The sequence below is a fragment of the Herpailurus yagouaroundi genome, unplaced genomic scaffold (genome assembly GCF_014898765.1).
Source record: "Herpailurus yagouaroundi ecotype Mexico unplaced genomic scaffold, PumYag 140, whole genome shotgun sequence".
In the NCBI taxonomy this organism is placed as follows: domain Eukaryota; kingdom Metazoa; phylum Chordata; class Mammalia; order Carnivora; family Felidae; genus Herpailurus; species Herpailurus yagouaroundi.
This window is the reverse complement of record NW_024412395.1, coordinates 61,901,990-61,922,281: the sequence shown is the minus strand read 5'-3', so window position 1 is coordinate 61,922,281 and position 20,292 is coordinate 61,901,990. Positions and strand designations below refer to the sequence as shown.

Sequence of the window (20,292 nt, the reverse complement as noted above, 5' to 3'; positions counted from 1 at the left end):
TGTCAGTATAATTATATAGTCTGTTTGTACTTGGACAACTATATGCCTATATGGATCAGTCCATAGTTTGCTGTGGTTAATATATAATGGCTTTGGTTAATATATAACGGTTAATATATAACGGCTCACTGAATTATGTACTAGTACAGTTTAACAATATAAATGAATACATAAAATACAAATAAAATATAATTACAAACCAAATATACCTTAACTTCCTTGAAGTTATTATTGAAAAAGATGGGTTTTAGAAGTTGCCTAAAGACTCACATAACAAAATAAAACTGTTTTAGTTCATAAATCCAAAATCCAGAAAGTTCAGGAACCAAGGGAAAGAACAAACTAATCTACTATACATGTAGGCAGGTTGATTTCATAATTATATAACATTGCTAAGGCCACTGAACTCACTAGGTCTCTCAGATTATAAACAGTGGCAGGCATTCCTGATCAGATGCCTAAGCTACATATTTTTAGCTTTATTGGAAATATTGCAAGCAGGGAGAGAATCTTGTTACTTCATTTGTCATCCCACTTTACCACCCCTTTTCTCTTCTTAAACATCAGTGAATAATTTGATGCAGAGATTCCATCAAGATCAACCAATAAATACCATCTATAAAAGCCTTAAGCAAAGTCTCACTTCACCACGGCTGCTCCAACCTTTCTAAAAACTGCTGCCAATTGTTAATTGAGTTTCCCTAAATCAAAGCAGCCTCAAAATTATCCCTTGTTCTAAGATCTTGTTTTCAGAAATCATTAAGATCTAATAAAGTTATATATATGAATATGGCAAAGGCAAAGATTCATCGTCATATATTTACATGGACAAGGAACATTATCATAGAGGGAGAGTGACATCTAATAGAAGAGAATTTCAACAGATAACACACTAAGATGTAAAAAATGAAGCATTTCCACTAGAAGGAAATTATAAAAGGGAACAATTTCACAGGCAAATGTGATCGCACAATAAAGGTAGCAGATTAATCACTTATGGAAAATTTGAACAGACCAATTGCTTCCAATAATAATTGAAAGAGTAATCAAAGAACTCCCAACAAACAAAAAGTCCAGGACCAGCTTAACAGATGAATTCTACCCAACGCTTAAAAAAGAGTTAATACCCATTCTTCTTTTAACCAATATGGAGGTTAAAACACAAAAGTTGTGAGATCAATTTCATCCACAAAAATCAGTCAAGGAATACACAAAATAAAAGGATGCAAAATATAACATCATATACATACAATGTGGAGGAGAAAGTAACAATTTAGTGCCTTTAGAATGGGATCAAACTTAAGTGACCATCAACTGGATACAAATTGCTGTATACTTTGGATGTTATATATGATCCTCATGGTAACTGAAAAATCAAAAGCCTGTAATAGATACACAAAAATAAAGAGAAAGAAATCCATGCATAACACTAAAGAAAGCCATAAAACCACAAGGGAAGAGAACAAAAGAAGAAACAGAGAAAAACTACAAAGCAATCATAAAACAAGCAATAAAGTGGCAATAAATATATGCCTACCAATAATTAAATGGACTAAATGCTTCAATCAAAAGACACAGGGTGATTGAGCGGATTCAAAAAAAATAAGATCATCTATATACTGTCTATCAGAGACTCACCTCAGACCTAAAGATACTACGTGCAGACTGAAAATGAAGGGATAAATAAAACATACATACATGGAAGTGGGGAAAAAAAGCTACAGTAGCAATACTTTTATTAGACAAGATACTTAATACTGTAGCAAAAGACAAAGAAGGGCACTACATAAGGGGTACAATCCAACAAGAGGGTGTAACAATTTATCTATGCACTCAACATGGAAGCACATAAATACATAAAGGAATTATTAACATACATAAAGGGAGGAATTGACAGGAATGCAGTAATATTAGGGGACTTTAATACCCCGTTTACATCACTGGATAGATCATCCAAACAGAAAACCAGGAAATAGTGGCTATGAATGTTACATTAGATCAGATAGACCTAACAGATATATATACATTCTATCTAAAAACAGCAGAATACACATTCTTTCCAAGTGCACATGGAACATTCTCCAGGAGTGACCATATGTTAGTCCACAAAACAAGTCTCCATAAATTTAAGAAGACTAAAATCATATCATGCATCTTTTCTGACCACAAGGGTATAAAACTAGAGATCAATTACAAGAAAACAACTGGAAAAAACACACATGTGGAGGCTAAGCAGCATGCTATTAAACAACGGGAAAATCAAGAGATCAAATAGTAAATAAAAAAATATATGGAAACAAATGAAAATAAAAACATAACTGTCCAAAATCTTTGGGATGCAGCAAAAGAAACAGTTCTAAAAGGGAAGTTTTATAGCAACACAGACCCACCTCAAGAAACAAGAGAAAACTGAAGCAAACAACTCAACCTTACATCTAAAGGAGCAAGAAAAATAAGAACAAAACCCAACACCAGTAGAAGTAAGGAAATAATAAAGATTAGAGCAGAAATAAGTGAAATAGAGACAACATACACACACACACACACACACACACACACACACACACACAGAGGGAGAGAGAGGGAGAGAGAGAGGGAGAAAGAGGGAGAGAGAGGGAGAGAGAGGGAGAGGGAGAGGGAGAGGGAGAGGGAGAGGGAGAGAGAAAAGATAAAGGAAACCAAGAACTGGTTCTCTGAAAAAATCAACAAAATTGATAAATCTTCAGACCAGACTCATCAAGAAAAAAACGAGAGATAAGACCAAAGTAAATAAAATCAGAAATGAAAAAGGAGAAAAAACTAACATCACAAAAATACAAAAGATTACAAAAGAATGTTATGAAAAAATTATATGCCAACAAACTGGACAGCCTAGAAGAAATGGCTAAGTTTCTAGAAATGTGTAATCTTTCAGACTGAATCAGAAGGAAATGGAAAATTTGAACAGACCAATTGCTTCCAATAATAATTGAAAGAGTAATCAAAGAACTCCCAACAAACAAAAAGTCCGGGACCAGCTTAACAGGTGAATTCTACCCAATGCTTAAAGAAGAGTTAATGCCAATTCTTCTCAAACTCTTCCCAAAATTAGAAGAGGAAGGAAAACTTCCAAAATCATTCTATGAGGCCAGCATTACCCTGATACCAAGACCAAGGACACTACAAAAAAAGAAACTTACAGGCCAATTTCTCTGATTGACATAAATGTAAAAATCTTCAACAAAATATTAGTAAACCAAATTCAATAATACATTAAAAAATCATTCAACACAACCAAGTGGGAATTATTCCAGGGATACAGGGGGGTGGGGAGGACTCAATATTCACAAATCAATGTGATACATCAACAAGAGAAAGGATAAAAACCATATGATCATCTCAATAAATGCAGGAAAAGCATCTGACAAAGTACAATATTCATTCATGATAGAAACTCTACAAAGTAGATTTAGAGGAAACCTACCTCAACATTACAAGGCCATATATAAAAAACCCACAGCTAACATCATACCCAATGGTTAAAAACTGAAAAGTTTTCCTCTAAGATCAGGAAGAAGACAAGGATGCCTACTCTCACCACCTTTACTTATTAACACAGTATGGGAAGTCCAACCCCAGGAATCAGCTAAGAAAAAAAATTAAAAGGCATCCACACTGGTAAGGAAAAATTAAAACTTTGCAGATGACGTGGTACTATATATGGGAAACTCTGAAGACTACAAAAAACTACTAGAACTAATAAATATTTTCAGTCTGGTAACAAAATACAAAATTAATACAGAGAAATAAGTTGCATTTCTATATAGTAATAATGAAGTAGAAGAGCAAATAAGAAAACAGTCCCATTTACAATTGCACAAAAGGAGTAAAATACCTAGGAATACACCATGCAGGTGAACGACCAGGCCTCTGAAAGTGATAAAACATTGATGAGAGAAATTGGAGAGGACACAAATGGAAAGATACTCCATGCTTATGGACTGAAAGAAACTGTATTGTCAAAATGTTCATAAATAAATCTGTTGCACTTTTATACACCAATAATGAAGCAGCAGAAAGAGATATCAAGGAATCAATCCCATTTACAATTGCACCAAAAAGCATAAGATACCTAGGAATAAACCTAACCAAAGAGGTAAAAATCTGTACTCTGAAAACTATAGAACACTTATGAAAGAAACTGAAGACAACACAGAGAAATGGAAAAAAATCCATGATCATGGATTGAAAGAACAAATATTGTTAAAATGTCTATACTACCCCAAAGCAATCTACACATTCAGTGCAATCCCTATCAAAGTAACACCAGGATTCTTCAGAGCTAGAACAATTCTAAAATTTGATGAAACTAGAAAAGACTTCCAAATAGCCAAAGTAGTGTTGAAAAAGAAATACCAAAGCTGGAGGCATCACAATTTCAGATTTCACACTGTATTACAAAGCTTCATCATCAAGACAGTATGGTATTGGCACAAAAACAGATGCAAAAATCAGTGGAACAGAAGAGAGAGAACACAGAAATGGACCCACAACTATATGGTCAGCTAATTGTCAACAGAGCAGGGCAGAATATCCAATGGGAAAAAGACAGTCTCTTCAGCAAATGGTCTTGGGAAAACTGGACAGCAACATGAAGAAGAAGGAACCTGGACCACTTTCTTACACCACACACAAAAATAAACTCAAAATGGATGAAAACCCTAAATGTGGGACAGGAAACCATCAAAATGCTAAAAGAACACAGGCAGCAACCCCTATGACCTTGGCTGCAGCAACTTCTTAGGAGACAAGTCTCTGGAAGAAAGGGAAACAAAAGCAAACATGAACTATTGGGACTTCATCAAGATAAAAAGCTTTTGCACAGCAAAGGAGACAATCAACAAAATTAAAAGGCAACTGATGGAATGGGAGAAGATAGTTGCCAGTGACATATAGGATAAAGAGTCAGTATCCAAAATCTATAAATAACTTACCAACTCAACACCCAAAAAACAAATAATCCATTAAAAAAATGGGCAGAAGACATGAATAGACAGTTTTCCAAACAATACATCCAGATGGCAAACAGACACATGAAAAGATGCTCAACATTACTCATCAGCAGGGAAATACAGACCAAATACCATGATGAGATGCCACTTCCCACCTGTCAGAATGGCTAACATTAACAACTCAGGCAACAACAGATGTTGGCAAGGATGCAGAGAAAGGGGAACCCTTTTGTGACATTGGTGGGAATACCAACTGGTGCAGCCACCCTGGAAAACAGTATGGAGGTTCCTCAAAAAGTTAACAATAGAACTACCTACAACCCAGCAATTGCAATATTAGGAATTTATCCAAAGGATACAAAAATGCTCATTTGAAGGGGCACATGCACCCCAATGTTTACAGCAGTGCTATCAACATTAGCCAAACTATAGAAAGAGACCAAATGTCCATCGACTAATGAATGGATAAAAAAGATGTGCACACACACACACCCAATGGAATATTAACTGGCCATCAGGAAGGAAGGAAGGAAGGAAGAAGGAAATTGCCATTTGCAGCAACATGAATGGAAGTAGAGTGTGTTATGCTAAGCGAAGTGAAATAAGTCAGAGAAAGACAAGTATCAAATAATTTCACTCATGTGGAATTTTAGAAACAAAACAGATGAACATAGGGGAAGGGAAGGAAAAATAAAAGAAGATGAAAACAAGGAGTCAAACCATAAAAGACTCTTAAATACAGAGAACAACCTGAGGTTTGCTGGAGGGGAGGTGGGGAGGGGATAGGATAAATGGGTGATGAGCATTAAGGAGGGCACTTGTGATGAGCACTGGGTGTTATATGTATGTGATAAGTCACTAAATTTTACTCCTGAAACCAATAAAAAAAAATGTTCATACTACCCAGAGCAATCTAGATTCAATACAATCCCTATAAAAATGCCAAAAGCATTTTTCACAGAACTAGAATAAACCTAAAATTTGTATGGGACCACAATAGACCCCAAACACCCAAAGTAATCTTGAGAAAGAACAAACTAGGAGGTATCACAATTCCAGATTTCAGGTTATATTACAAAGCTGTAGCAATCAAAACAGTATGGTACTAGCATAAAAATAGACACATAGATCAATGGAACAGAGTAGAGCACCCAGAAATAAACCCACAAGAATATACAATAGGGAAAAGACAGTCTCTTCGACAAATAGTACTGAGAAAACTGAATAGCTACATGCCAAAAAAATGAAACTGGACTACTTTCTCACATCATGCACAAAAATAAACTCAAAATGAATTAAACATTTAAATGAAAGACTTGAAACCATAAAACTAGAAGAAAATATAAGTAGTAATGTGTTTGAAACTAGCTGTAGCTACATTTTTCTAGACCTGTCTCCTGAGACAAGAGAAATAAAAGCAAAAATAAACTACTGGGACTACACCAAAATAAAAAGCTTTTGCACAGCAAAAGAAACAATCAACAAACAAAAAAAACCTACTGAGAGAAGCTATTTGCAAATGATATACCCAATAAGGGGTTAATATACAGACTACATAAGGAACTTAAGCGACTCAACACCAAAAATTTTAAAAATCCAATTAAATAACAGGCAGAGGAACTGGATAGGCATTTTTCCCAAGAAGACATACAAATGGCCAACAGACACATGAGCAATCTAGATTCAATACAATCCCTATAAAAGTGCCAAAAGCATTTTTCACAGAACTAGAATAAACCTAAAATTTGTATGGGACCACAATAGACCCCAAACAGCCAAAGTAATCTTGAGAAAGAACAAACTAGGTTCAACATCACTCATCCCCAGGGAAATACAAATCAAAACCACAATGAGATGTCACCTCAAGCCTGTCACAATGGTGACAAAAACAAGAGTTGGTGAGGATGTAGAGAAAAAAGGAACCCTTGGGACTTCTGGTGGGAATGCAAACTAATGCAGCCTATTAGAAAACAGTATTGAGGTTCCTCAAAAAATTAAAAATAGAATTACCATATGATCCAGGTATCCCATTACTGGATATCTACCAAAAGACAATGAAAACACTAATTCAAAAAAAATAGGCACCCATATGATTAGTGTAACCTTATTTACAATAGCCAAGACATAGAAGCAAGCCAAGTGTCCACTGATAGACGAATGCATAAAGATGTAGCATGTGTATACACACACACACACACACACACACACACACACACACACACAGGAATATTAGCCATAAAAATGAATGCATTCTTGCCATTTGCAACAACATGGATGGACCTAGAGGGTAGGATGTTCAATAAAGTAAGTCAGAGGAAGACCAATACCATATGATTTCAACTAATTTGTGGAATTTAAGAAACAAAACAAAGAAAAAAAGAGGTAAAAACAGACTCTGAAGTATAGAGAACAGTGGGAGAGAGGTTGGGGACATGGGTGAACCAGATAAATGGGATTAAGTGTACCCTTATCCTGATGGGCACTGAGTAACATATGGAACCGTTGAATCACTACATTGTACAGCTGCAACTAGTGAAACACTGCATGTTAACGACCCTGGAGTTAAAATTTTAAAAACAGGACACTTGTGATCATCACTAATGCACAGAATGATTGAATCATTATATAAAACATTTAAAACTAACACTGTGTGTAAATTATACTTAAAAAAATAAAATAAAATGCACCCTTCATTTTTTCTCCAGCACTCCAGAGTTTCCTGTACTCTGCCCTTTTTAAATTTTTAAATGTTTATTTATTTTTGAGAGAGAAAAAGAGAGAAAGAAAGAGAGAGACAGAGAGACAGACAGGTGGAGGGAGGGAAGGACGGAGGGGCAGAGAGAGAGGGAGACAGAATTCGAAGCAGGATCCAGGCTCCGAGCTGTCAGGAAAGAGCCTGATGTGGTACTTAAACCTACAAGCTGTGAGACTGTGACCTGAGCCGAAGTCCGACGCTTAACTGACCAAGCCCCCCAGGCGCCCCTGCCCCTTTCTTTTTTGATCATGTTTATCTTATAAAATAGTCTAAAATTTACATTTTTATCATGTTGTTTACCTCACTCCACTAGACTATGAACACGGTGAGGGCAGTAATCTCTTTATATTTCATTCATTGATATATACAAGTGTCTCAAACAGAATGTTGGTACTCAAATACCTACTCAATTAAGTGGAACTTATCTGGTATGACCAATGCCAAGAACCATAGGAGGAAAGTGTGCCCAACTGGCAGACAGAGAGTCCTGTGAGAAGTGGAGGCTGTGGGCCAGGCCACATAATTAACAAGTGTACCTCACTTCATTGTAAGTGACGTTGAAGTAGAATATGACCATTAATATTCCTGATACTGGACAAGTTTTATGGAACAAAGGGACAGACAATCCAAGCGTCCTGACCACTGCTCTTCTTTTTTTACTATCATTAAGAAGGCAGAATAATATCAGTTTTGGGGGTGCCTGGGTCACTCAATCAGTTAATTGTCTGACTCTTGATTTCAGGTCAAGTCATGATTCTAGAGTCATGAAATCGAGCTCCACAACAGGCTCTCTGTTGACAGTGTGGAGCCTGCTTGGAATTCTCTCTCTCCCTCTCTTTGTGCCCCTCTCCAACTCTCTCTCTCTCTCTCACCCTCTCAAAATAAATATACATCTTCTAAAAATTAAAAAAAAAAAAAAAGAGTATCAGGTTCTTTTGGACTCTAGAAGCACAGTAGTATTAGCATGGTGAAATACCTCCAGTTACCAGGCTGGTGGGAATGGACAATGCACTCATTATCTTCCCATACCTTCCTGAATAACAACTAGACCTGTTTTAATTTTAATAATGGTTTCAATCACTTTTTAAAAAGTCCCTACTGTGTACCAATCCCAGAGGTAAATGCTTTTGTTTGACATTGACAATATGGCCAAAAGTCAATCGCTGTTAACCTGCTACCATCAACACCAGGGTAACATTACAAATGTGTGTCAAGAAACCTCTGCTAAATTGTCATTTCTACTACAAATGTATCCCAACGAAAATACACAATTTTTGATGAACTCTTACTTGTTGGAACAATGCCAAGAAACACAGGAGTAACTAAGTAAGTCAGATCAATTTCCTGTCATATAAATTCAACACAATGTTTCTTTGCAAATGTCTAATGTCAGCCCTTTTACTGCCTTGAAAATGGTCTCAATGATAGGTGAGTCAATTTTGGAGACTAAGTACAATCTCAACTATATAGTATTAAAAAATCCTTCTTTCATGCCTAACATATAAATGATGGTTACATTAGTATCATTCTATGTTTTTGGTTCTCAACCATCTCATAGCTTTATTCTAGTACAATAAAAAGTGTTAAGGGAAATGAGGAAATAGCATAGGGATTATTGCTCTTAGCATTTAATAGTGTTAGAACCTTGATGCTTGTTTGCATTTGCTTGGAATAAGTATCCAAGGGAAAATTAAGTTCTAAGCGGAGGCTACTATTTGCAATCCCAGAAGGGGCTCCTGGGAATAGTTTGGCTTCTTTGTGGCCGTAGATTTTCTGATGAAGTACACCATTCCCTAATGAAAACGACCTGGCACTGCTCCATAGGATAAAATTTGACCAATGCAAGGAACGTGATGGTCAGTTTGGGAATGAGTATTTTAATAAAAGAAACATGAAACTGGCTGTGCTTTGGCAGGACATACCCCCAAACATCTTGAGAGTCATTGTCCTGGCCCACAGATGATCCCTACCATGCTGCAACTGTGCGAGTTCCCACTGACATCACTAACAATGCTGGCATGGGGACAAAGACCTGATCCAAACACAGTCACGATGGCTTCTGCTTCATTAGAGTCACAGGAAAAACAAACCAACTTCCCTGCCCCCACCCTACCCTTCCCTACCACACCCCTGTCAAGAAAAACCTACCTGGAAACAGATCTCAGGCTCAGCAGAGCTACTCAATATGTACATTTCTAGGGAAGCATATAAAACAGGGATAGGAAAATAGCAATTGTAGAAAGGAAAAGGCAAATCTTTAGAAAGAATGACACAGTAAAAACGTGATAAACGTGAAATAAAGAAGATGCAAAATGAGGACTCTGCATTAGCCACATCACAGGATTGCCGAACATCTTAACCCTGTAACAATAGGCCAGCTAGTTCAGGAGGGAATCACATCTGCTTTTAAACCACATTTTATAAAAAGATACCAATGCAGTAAGATTTTCACTGTAGTGGTAATACTGGAGTTTACACATTCATTGATAAAAAACTAGTCTACATTACCCGCATAAATGCTTGATGTGTTCTGCAGTTAGCTACTTTGCTTGACACTTTCATGCTGCTTGTAATCACATCAGATGTTCCATTAGAAGAAAAGTAAAATCTTGATGGAGATTCTATCTTCCGGTTCACATCCAGACTCATGTTATAGAACAAAACTGCAAAAATGTAGAGAGAATTGCAGTTCATGCAAATAAGTACCTAAAAGCATTTATTATTTTTGAAATGAAAATAGTCAAAATGATATCCAGTATTTTCTTATTTCAGTGGCTTTTCAAAACTAACCTGAAATCTGGAAGACGACACATATTGAAAACACAAGTTGAAAAAATTGTTATAAAATATCAATCAGCTTTTCTCTAGGTTTCTAGTTTTAACTGTTACCATCTTCAGGTATTTACTTAATCTTCCTATATATGTTTCAAAACTACAATACTAAAATTGTAACTACTCATAAAAGTTCTAAGTTTCATATTTCTTTGGAATCCTTCTGTTCTTAGAATGTCCAACTAAAGAGCCACAGACAGAATACTGCACTCACGTATCACATATCACTAATTATACACGGTGGGGTTCATTGTTGTTTCTGACTTGAGAGGTGATTGATTTTTATTATTTTTCAAAATGAAAAGTGAACAAATTGTTCAAAAGTCAAACCTATATAAACAGTTCACCCAAAGGCGTCTCCTTTTCCAGCCCTAGACCCTGATTAGTCTCCTCCATGTTTTTATTGGTTTCCAGTTTGACCTTCCAGTGCTGGTTTGTGCCAAATATAGACATCTTCTGAATAAATATTCTGGCAGTTTAGTAATATTTACTTCAAATATCACATAGTAGACAATCATCTGCTGAAGAATGTCCTCGATAAGCAAAAATGTAAGGAAATCTAATAAGTATCCAAAAAAATTCCAAGACAGGTATTACAAAGAAAGAGCAATTTTTTTAATCTAAAAGAATTCTTTGCAAAACAAGCTACATTAACAGTCTGCTGAGATATCGCTCATTATATAGGAGCAATAAATTCATAAGTGATATTTTAAAGAATTTATATAATTCCTGAAGTTTTCATTTACATCTTGGGAGTAACTTAGTCTTTCGGAGCGATTTTATCTACTTTTTTCAAGGCAACATAAGGATAAAACCTGTATTACTCCTACAAGTTTCAAATAAATCTTTTAACCTGACTTTTATTTATAAAATAAACAATGAAGTCCCAATCAATTGGCTTCAAAATTACAATAGCGGAGATTCAGTGTCTCAGAGATGAAAGAGTAATTGAAACAGCCATCCACAATTCATCACCAGGAGTTCAGGCAAAAAGTAAAGGAAAAAAGGGTGAATAAAAATCCATTCACAGTAAGTGGCAAAACATCGGCTTTTATGAAAAATGCTTACCATGTGAATTATTTCTCCCAAGGACTCATTCTATGCAACTCTAAAGCTTGCTTTTGTAACAGCGCTGTGATTATTTACGAGTGTCATACATTTGTTTTCAACCATTTTTAAAAATATCTGGTCACAATGGAATCGGTAGTACAACAAACACGGATTTTACATAAAGGGAGATAGTCGTATCAGTTCAACGTCTGTCTTTCAGCTAATCCATCAATTTGTCTGTGTTACTGGGGTCATGCCCTGAAAATGCCACTTCTTGTAACCAGGTTAAAGTTTTGCCCACTTTCCTACTACTGTATGCCTAGCCAGGACTTTTGCAGTGCACAATGAAAAGTGAGTCTGTTCTAAAGTAGATACACTACGCTCATTCTATACCTCTCATTGTAGGCTGATTCAGAAGGAGATTTCTGTTACATATCCATAGTTTGATTCGATGTATTTGCTGCCCTTTGTGATGTTTAGATGATGAGAGTCTGCAGGGTCATGAATACAATCAACTCTGGATAGGTCCTGGGTGGCTCATGAAGTTTATCTAATTTTAATGTCCAAATAATAAACCCAAGTATGCCACTCTCCTACCATTGGCTAGTTTCACTAGCAGTTATTCTAATACTAGCTTGAGTATAACATAATTAGGAACATAACCTGCTAGAAAAAATTTAATGTGTATAAAGTCACATATATGTGATTTGAGATTAACCACAATTTTGCATGAGCCCTATCAATACTCTCTTCTCCAGAGCGGGCAACTGAGAGCTACCTATATAAAGGGAATGGACATGGGTCTCAGAAGCTGACAGTCATAGGAAATCCTCAAGAGATGTGTGTTATTTATGGAAATTGAAATCAACGTCTAGGTTTGAGATAAGCTTCTTCACTCACTCAAAAGACAAAATATAAAGAGAACAATCTCCCTCTCAGGACTTCCAATTTAAGCCAGCTCCAGCTGTGAAAGGAGCCCAGTTAAACAAAGAAGCAGCTGTGGTAATGTTCTTTCTATTCTGAAGATATTTCATATATTAAGCTCAGTTTAGCTCACCCCAATACAGCAAGGTGATACTCCTGATTTACTTCTTGCCATAATTTTCAGAAAACTATATACAGCCTCTTACTGTTGCCCACTCATTGGTTAGAGTAACTTGAGAATCCAAAAGATGAGGCAGAAAGGAGTATTCACCTCTAAGGTGAAACAATGTCAGGGCTCAGAAGACGACCATGAGATTAATGAGTGAAGTACACACTCAGGGTAAATTCTGTAAGGCCATCCTTACCAATATAACCTGGAACCTCTTTGCCCTTGTATGAGAAACAGAGTGTTAGATCCATGCACACAGAAGGCAATCCATTTTCAACACAGTCAAAATTTGTTCTATTTACTGACTCAGGATGTTTTAAAGAAGCTTCAACAATCACTACGGGTCTTGTCCTAAGAAGGAAATAAAATTAGCAATATTACTTTTCCTTTAGAAAAAATTGGATTTGTTTTTTCAGTTTCCATTGACCAAGTAACTTCATGAAACTGCCTTATTAGTAGAAAGTGCATATATACTCAATTACATTTCTGTGAATGAATCAAGAGAAATTTTCATTTGAGTTTCTAAAAATACTGGCTTTGCCTGAGGATTTAATTATAATAGCCACGTAAGATGGAAATACAATCCTAAAGTTCAATAAAATTTCATAATACCAAGAAAAAAGCATTATGAGGTCACCACAACTGCCAATTTTAAAAACTGCCTCCCATCATTTACAATTAAGCCCAATTGTCATTAAGCAGTGAAATGCATCAACCTTACCTCAGCAGCACAGCAGAATCAGACCGAAAAGCACCAACTGCCACATCTGGAGGATTAAAAACAACAGATTAATGAACATCATTAGTCAAAGAGAATTGCTTTCCAGCCACAAATACCTATGTATCACCTTATGACTGTATCAAAACACTATTTACAGAAAATTAATTACAAAAGATATACTTAACATCTTAGGATTCGTTCCACATTTATCTGAGTCTATTCATCTGTAATAACATTCATCCCTTTATAATGTAAACAAACTTTATGATAAAAACTTATAAAGTTTACTAAAAAATTCAACGTTTAGACTACACATAGTCACCCAGGAATCTCCTCTCAAGGTACAAAAAAGTGTCTTTTTTTCCAGCACCTCATGTTTGATTTTCATGGGTGCCTTTCATTTTTTCAAGAACAAGGAATAAAATGTCAAGTAACTAACACGGTACAACTGACTAATTATTTGATCATTTCTGACCCATCCTTGCATTCAAAAAAGCTTTAAAAAGGAAAGAAACAAATTACCAGTAAATTAGGACTTTTCCATACCAGTTCTATGTACTTTGTAATAAGGCAACACCCCAATAGAGCTCATTTCAATTTGTGAAATAGTCAATTTAATACTCACCTACATATCCATTATTATCTGCATCAATTTGTCCAGATATAGACTGTCCAAACATACTTAATGATTGGCTGATTTGAAGTCCTTCAATTCTCTGAAAAATCGGTAAGTAGGAAGCAGTTTTTTAACACTCAAATATCTCAAAGAATATCTCAAAGCAGCAACGATCTAGTTAAATCATGAGCCTTACAACACCTAGGCACATTTAGTAACAAAATGCATTTAAGTCAAATACTTGCATCTAAAAGAAATGAAAGTTGCCAGCTTGAGTTGGGCAGATAACATCTATTTTTTGCCAAGAAAAAAATCACTTTCTGACTAGAAAAAGTCACAAAGAGAAAATTATACAGAAGGGATCTTAAACAGTCCTGACTCTCTCTCTCTCTCCCCAGTCTTCTTTCAGGCTTTGTATTTATTTCCCTACTACTCAGGCTTATGATGAAAGCCACCCCATTTGGCCAGACTGCTTCCTAGCGTGTGACAACTGACATCAGACACGTGTTTCCTATTCCATATGTCTAATTTCACATCCGGATAGATTTATTCGTGTCTGGCCACTATTCATACTAAGAAAGTCAATAGTTTTTACTAGACAAGTACAGAGGTTTCATGTTCAATATGGAGAACCATTTACCTATTTTGCTCAATCAAGAATAACAGTATTAGCTAATATTTCCACAAAAAGATCTTTGGAAAAACTTTTCTTCTCTGCATATGTATGGAGTGTTTCCTATACACTGAAATACCCCGATTTATCGAAAGACAAAAGTCAAGTCAGAGTTAGACCAGGGAACTTTATTAAAAGCTCCCATCTTGCGGCTGCTTCCTGAAAGAATCAGAGTATCATGTGTTTGCTCTCCCTGTGCGACCTCCCTGAAACATGGGGCTTTAGGCACACTGCAAGACACAGTTAATCAAATCCACATGGGCTTATCTGAAAGAGTACGGATACTATCTCAGAACATAAATTTGATGTAATGCCGAGGAAATATTTTTTTTTTCAGTTTATTTATTTTGAGAGCAAGAGAGAGAGCACGCATGCATGTGTGTGAGGGAGGCAGGGGCAGAGAGAGAGGTAGGAAGAGAATCCCAAGAAATCACGACCTGAACCGAAATCAAGAGGTGGAGCCACCCAAGAGCCCCCAGAGGAAATCCTCACTAGATTAAATACAAACTAGAATGGATGTGAACCAGAACTCCTAGTTATGGAGAAAACATGTGATTCCAAAGAGTTATTAATGACCTTCAAAATGAGACCAACTACTGTTATTATGAGAAAAAGGGTGAAATAGAATACATTAAGTACTTGAAAGAGGAAATTAAGAAAAATAACTCTACGTTAACCCTGGAAGTTTCAGGAACCGTTTATCATCAATGCTTCTCTTGAAAGCAGAATAGTATCCTACCTGTGAGAACGTTGGTGAGACCCCATCTGCTCGGCCGTTGTAAATATAAATAGCACCTCTCAAGCCATCTTCCTGTGGAGCTCCAATTGCAACATCTGTTCAAGGATTTAAATGGCAGAAAAAATGAAATCTTAATAGAAAGAATGCAACTCTGAAGACTTTCATGCTACTTAATTCATATCACATATGAAAGTTCCTTATCAAGAAATGAATACTCACTACACAGAAAACAAACATCACAAGATGCATCCGTCATCATAACAATGTGCAGAATGGTATAAAACAGTCTGTGCATGGAAGAAGAAGAGCAAATGACTCTGAAAGACACTCTAGTAATGGTTAAGGGCCCAGCCTCTAGAGCCAAACCACCAAAGCGTGACCCCCAGCAGGGCCCTCTTCTTAACCTGTGTCTCAGTTCCTTCACAGATAGCCTGGGATCATGAGAGAACTCACCCTCAGCATAGGACATAACTCATGTACAGTGCTTAGAGCAGACCTGAGCACATAATAAATTATCATCTGTGAATATTATAACCATAAGAGTCCTTGTTTTGAGCTCTGGGTTTTACTTTATTTGCAAATGACCTCTAAATTCCTGTTCTAATGAAAGTAATTAAGGTATTTGTTAAGAACATCTGTATCCACCCACCCATGTATAAACATGCAAACTGGATTTCGGAAACTGAATTTGTTCTGTAAAGTAATGACTACATCATCTTTACGACTTTATGGAGATTCGTATCAGGTTATGATGCCAAGAGAAAAAATAAAAGAGTTCATCAACTGACATAAGCAAAAGAAAACAAACTAGGAAGGACATGATTGCTTAAGGGCCATAAATATACAACACACAGGAGAAAAATAATTTTCTACAGCTGCAAGAGCATTTCATTAGTTTTACATTTATTTGGGTTTAGTCATAGGTTCATTTACATACAATGTTTTCTTATTACTTTCATAGAAACCCAAAATACAGCAAGTTTGCTTTCATGATAGTCAATACTTCTTAGTTTATCAGATCTGAAAACTTTTTAACAGCTACGGTGGTAATTGCTGACTGCTATTTCAATGAGAATAAATACCTCTTTGATATGATTCTATGCCAAATGTTGTACAATTTCTAATGGCATCTAAAAGTAAATAATAGACATACTTTATATATTGTTTAAACATAATAAGGTTGCGCTCTTTTCACTTGTGCCAGTTATTTTAAATCCTCATGTGCAATTATACCCATTTGTTGATTTAATCAGTGGAAAACTATTGAGCACCTACTGTATTCTGGGCATTTGACAGAAACCAGCCATACAGGAGAGGGCCATGAAAAGGGATGTGGTCTAGCAGGGAAGAAGAGGACGTAAAACCAGAATAAACGCACCACATATGAGAAGGTGGTAGAAATGAGGAAAGGCTTCACATAGAAGAGGACACCCAAGCCGAGATTAAAGTAGTGACAGGTCATAGCCAGGTGAGAAAAAAAAAGGGTAAAGGCAGTTTAGACAGAGACAATAGCCTGCATCATGACAGGGGACTAAGGGGCAGCATGGGACACAGGAACAATGGCAATGAGTTTGAAATAGCTGGAGCCATACCTGTGCAAACTAAATACTCACAGGTACATAAGGGGAAGGAGTGGGAAGGAAGAGAGAGAAGGAGAGAGGAAGAGGGAGGTAAGGGAAGGAGTGGGGGGAAAGCATCCCGTGGCCACTGAAGGCAAGACCTGTCACAGATCTCAGTAGTCAGGGCTGGTTTATACTTCAACTACTATGGCTACATCATTAGTAAAGTAGAGTCCTGGATCTTCATTCTCGATGATACGTAAAGCTAACGAGCCTGGGGCTATGAAGCTGTTGACACACAGAAATTCTCGCAATAAGTCACTAGCACTAGTGATGAAAAGGCACAAGTCTTGACACGATACAGATGTGCCCTTTCAAATGAAATATAAAAAAGCCCAAATCAATGTCATTTCAAGCAGAAGACTTGTGGACTATATTCAGTTTTTTCCTTTCTTATATATAGATCCAAATTCTTATTTCCTATGATTACATTTGGATCTGTTACAGAACATACTAAATGTTAGCAAATGTTACAGGAATAAGGAAAATACGTATTATTAATAATGTTTTTTTCATGCCTATCCAAGTCAGTTTGGGACACAACATATAGAGCAAAACACTGACAATTTTTAGAACATTTTATTTCATTGTTAGTGCAAACTGTAACAATTATTGGCATAATCAAAATAATTTTAACATCAGCTAACAATGGAAATAAACACAATTTTATTATAATGCAGGCACTGTAGTAGGGGCTTTTCTCATGTAACTCTTAAACTTTATCAAATAAGTACTTTTTGGTTCCAACGTGGATGAGGAAACTGAGGCACAGAGTGTAACTTGCTAAAGGGCACAGAGCTAGGATATGAAGAAGCTGGGATATAAGCGCTGCGCTCTGGCTGCCAGAGCCTGTGTTCACCCATCAACCATGCTCTACGGAATCATGAACACTACAGACTATCTCCAGTGTTTTCCTCTCCTGCAAACTCCTGAAGTCAAAAGAACTGCTCAATTAATGACGTGATAATATATCAACATTTCAGGGGCACATAAATACACAGCTTATACTTCATTATGGCTCTGCTTAAAAAATATTCAAACATACAGTCTAGAAGTCAATGCTCAAGGTGAAAAAACTTAAGCCAACATATAAGTGGTTTTTCCATATCAATTTTATGGATGAAATCCAAAATGCTGTCAGTTGTGTCCATCATGTAGGTTTATTCATGTACCTATTCCCTAACTTCCTCACACTCTTGATGAGATTTTTATGCTGGACTCTTGCCAAATTGGTTATCTCCTTAGAAAATGGCCTTCATTGCTTTTCTAAGTACACAGGAAATTCAGCCTGATTTTTCCTATTGAATTAAAAAAAGAAAAAGGACAGGATATAATGAATGCAAAAATAACTTGTCTCCTCTACAAAGCACCACGAAAGTGTGAATAGTAAGGACTTTAAGTCTGTTTGCATCTATGACTGGACGTGGAAGGAAAAAGAACAGGTGAGATTTTCATCCCCTTTCTACACAATCCCACACACTGCCATGAACAAAAAGTAACTTCACCCATCTACTCCAGAATAATTAAATAAGATAGAAGATGCGGTAAAAGAATAGGGAAATCAATACAAGACAAGGTTCCTTGCTTTCTCACCGAGGCAGATATGGTAGAGAAGAATTAAAAACCTCAGTGAAGAAGTACAACACGCTGAGCCCACTTGCAAATCAGCACAGTCTTGTTAAGATCGAAAACGTGCAAAATGCTTACTCATTGGCAAAAATAAAAGGCTACCTTGGCCATAAAAAAGAAATAAATCCTGCCATTTGTGGTAACATGTATGAACTCAGGGCATTTTACTCAGCGAAATAAGTCAGAGAAACACTAACACGGTAGGATCTCACTTTTACATGTGGAATCTAAAAAAAATCAGACTCACAGAAACAGATCAGATTGGTGGTTGCCAGAGTTGAGGGGTAGGGGGAACTGGGTGAAAAGGTCAAGGTACAAACTTCTAGTTCTAAGATACAGTTCTGGAGATGCAAGGTACAGTGTAATGACTAGAGTGAACGATATTGTATCATCTATTTCAAAGTTGCTAAGAGAGTAGATCTTAAGTTATCACAAGGAAAAAAAATTAACTGTGAGGGAATAGATGTTAACTAGACGCAAGGTGGTAATCATTCTGTACTACATCCATATATTAAGTCATTCTGTTGTATACCTTCAACTTACACGATGTATTTCAGTCACATCTCAATAAGACTAAAAAAAAAAAATTAGAACTGATAAAGTAGAAAAAGATAAGCATGCACTGAAGTGAATCAGCATTAATAGAGTCACTAAATGTAAATATGAGGTAAATTATAAATGAAATTGTAATAGCACAAAAATATACTGAAATATGAGAAATAATCATTTGAATAGAATCCTAAATCATATAATCACAGGTGTTTGAATAGAACACATAAAGCCATTACCTTTAGGAGTCAAGAGCCGAAGACTTTAGGACACAAAGTGCTGTCTGAAACCTAGGTTGTCACATGCAGTCTGGAAGACCGCCTCGTACCCCCAAGGTCTCCCCCTAGTTCTTCTTCCTAAGTCTCATGGACAGAACACTTTCTGTCCTTCACACGCCACTGGAAAACTGCCTGGGATTCTCCTCGCTACAGGAGTAATGTCCATGACCTTTTTACCACTATATCTGATTTTAAGAATTCAGGTTTGGGGCGCCTGGGTGGCGCAGTCAGTTAAGCGTCCGACTTCAGCCAGGTCACGATCTCACGGTCCGTGAGTTCGAGCCCCGCGTCAGGCTCTGGGCTGATGGCTCGGAACCTGGAGCCTGTTTCCGATTCTGTGTCTCCCTCTCTCTCTGCCCCTCCCCCATTCATGCTCTGACTCTCTCTGTCCCAAAAATAAATAAACGTTGAAAAAAAAAATAAAAAAAAAAAAGAATTCAGGTTTGTCATTGACATTTTGATGCCACACACACACAAAAAAAACACTTCTCATGTGCACTCACCCATGTTTTATTTTAGTACATTCAAAACAGCAAATGGTCTTCCTCAAATGTGTCAATTAAAACAAGATGTATAAGGAATCATAACAAAGTAGGTATCTTACTGAATGATTTTCTTTTTCAAGGAAAGAACTGCATTACCTCATAATATCTATGAAATGTCAAGGTGCATAAACATGGCTTTATCCATAGATATTTATTAGGTAAATTCCTTAAATTTAACCACCGAAGGTTTTTTTAATGTCTT

General features: G+C 36.5%; 1 protein-coding gene across 2 annotated transcripts in view; it reads right to left on the bottom strand.

Annotated features, from left to right (window-relative positions):
- ITGA4 (integrin subunit alpha 4) overlaps window positions 1-20,292 on the bottom strand; it is a 93,198-nt gene that overhangs the window by 41,073 nt on the left and 31,833 nt on the right. For both annotated transcript variants that reach the window (XM_040475550.1, XM_040475551.1), the window contains exons 11-15: window positions 15,471-15,565; window positions 14,068-14,158; window positions 13,443-13,488; window positions 12,918-13,072; window positions 10,255-10,409 (exon numbers count right to left, since the gene is read on the bottom strand). In XM_040475550.1, the coding sequence (XP_040331484.1) occupies window positions 10,255-10,409; window positions 12,918-13,072; window positions 13,443-13,488; window positions 14,068-14,158; window positions 15,471-15,565 (542 nt within the window). The remainder of the gene's footprint in view (window positions 1-10,254; window positions 10,410-12,917; window positions 13,073-13,442; window positions 13,489-14,067; window positions 14,159-15,470; window positions 15,566-20,292) is intronic.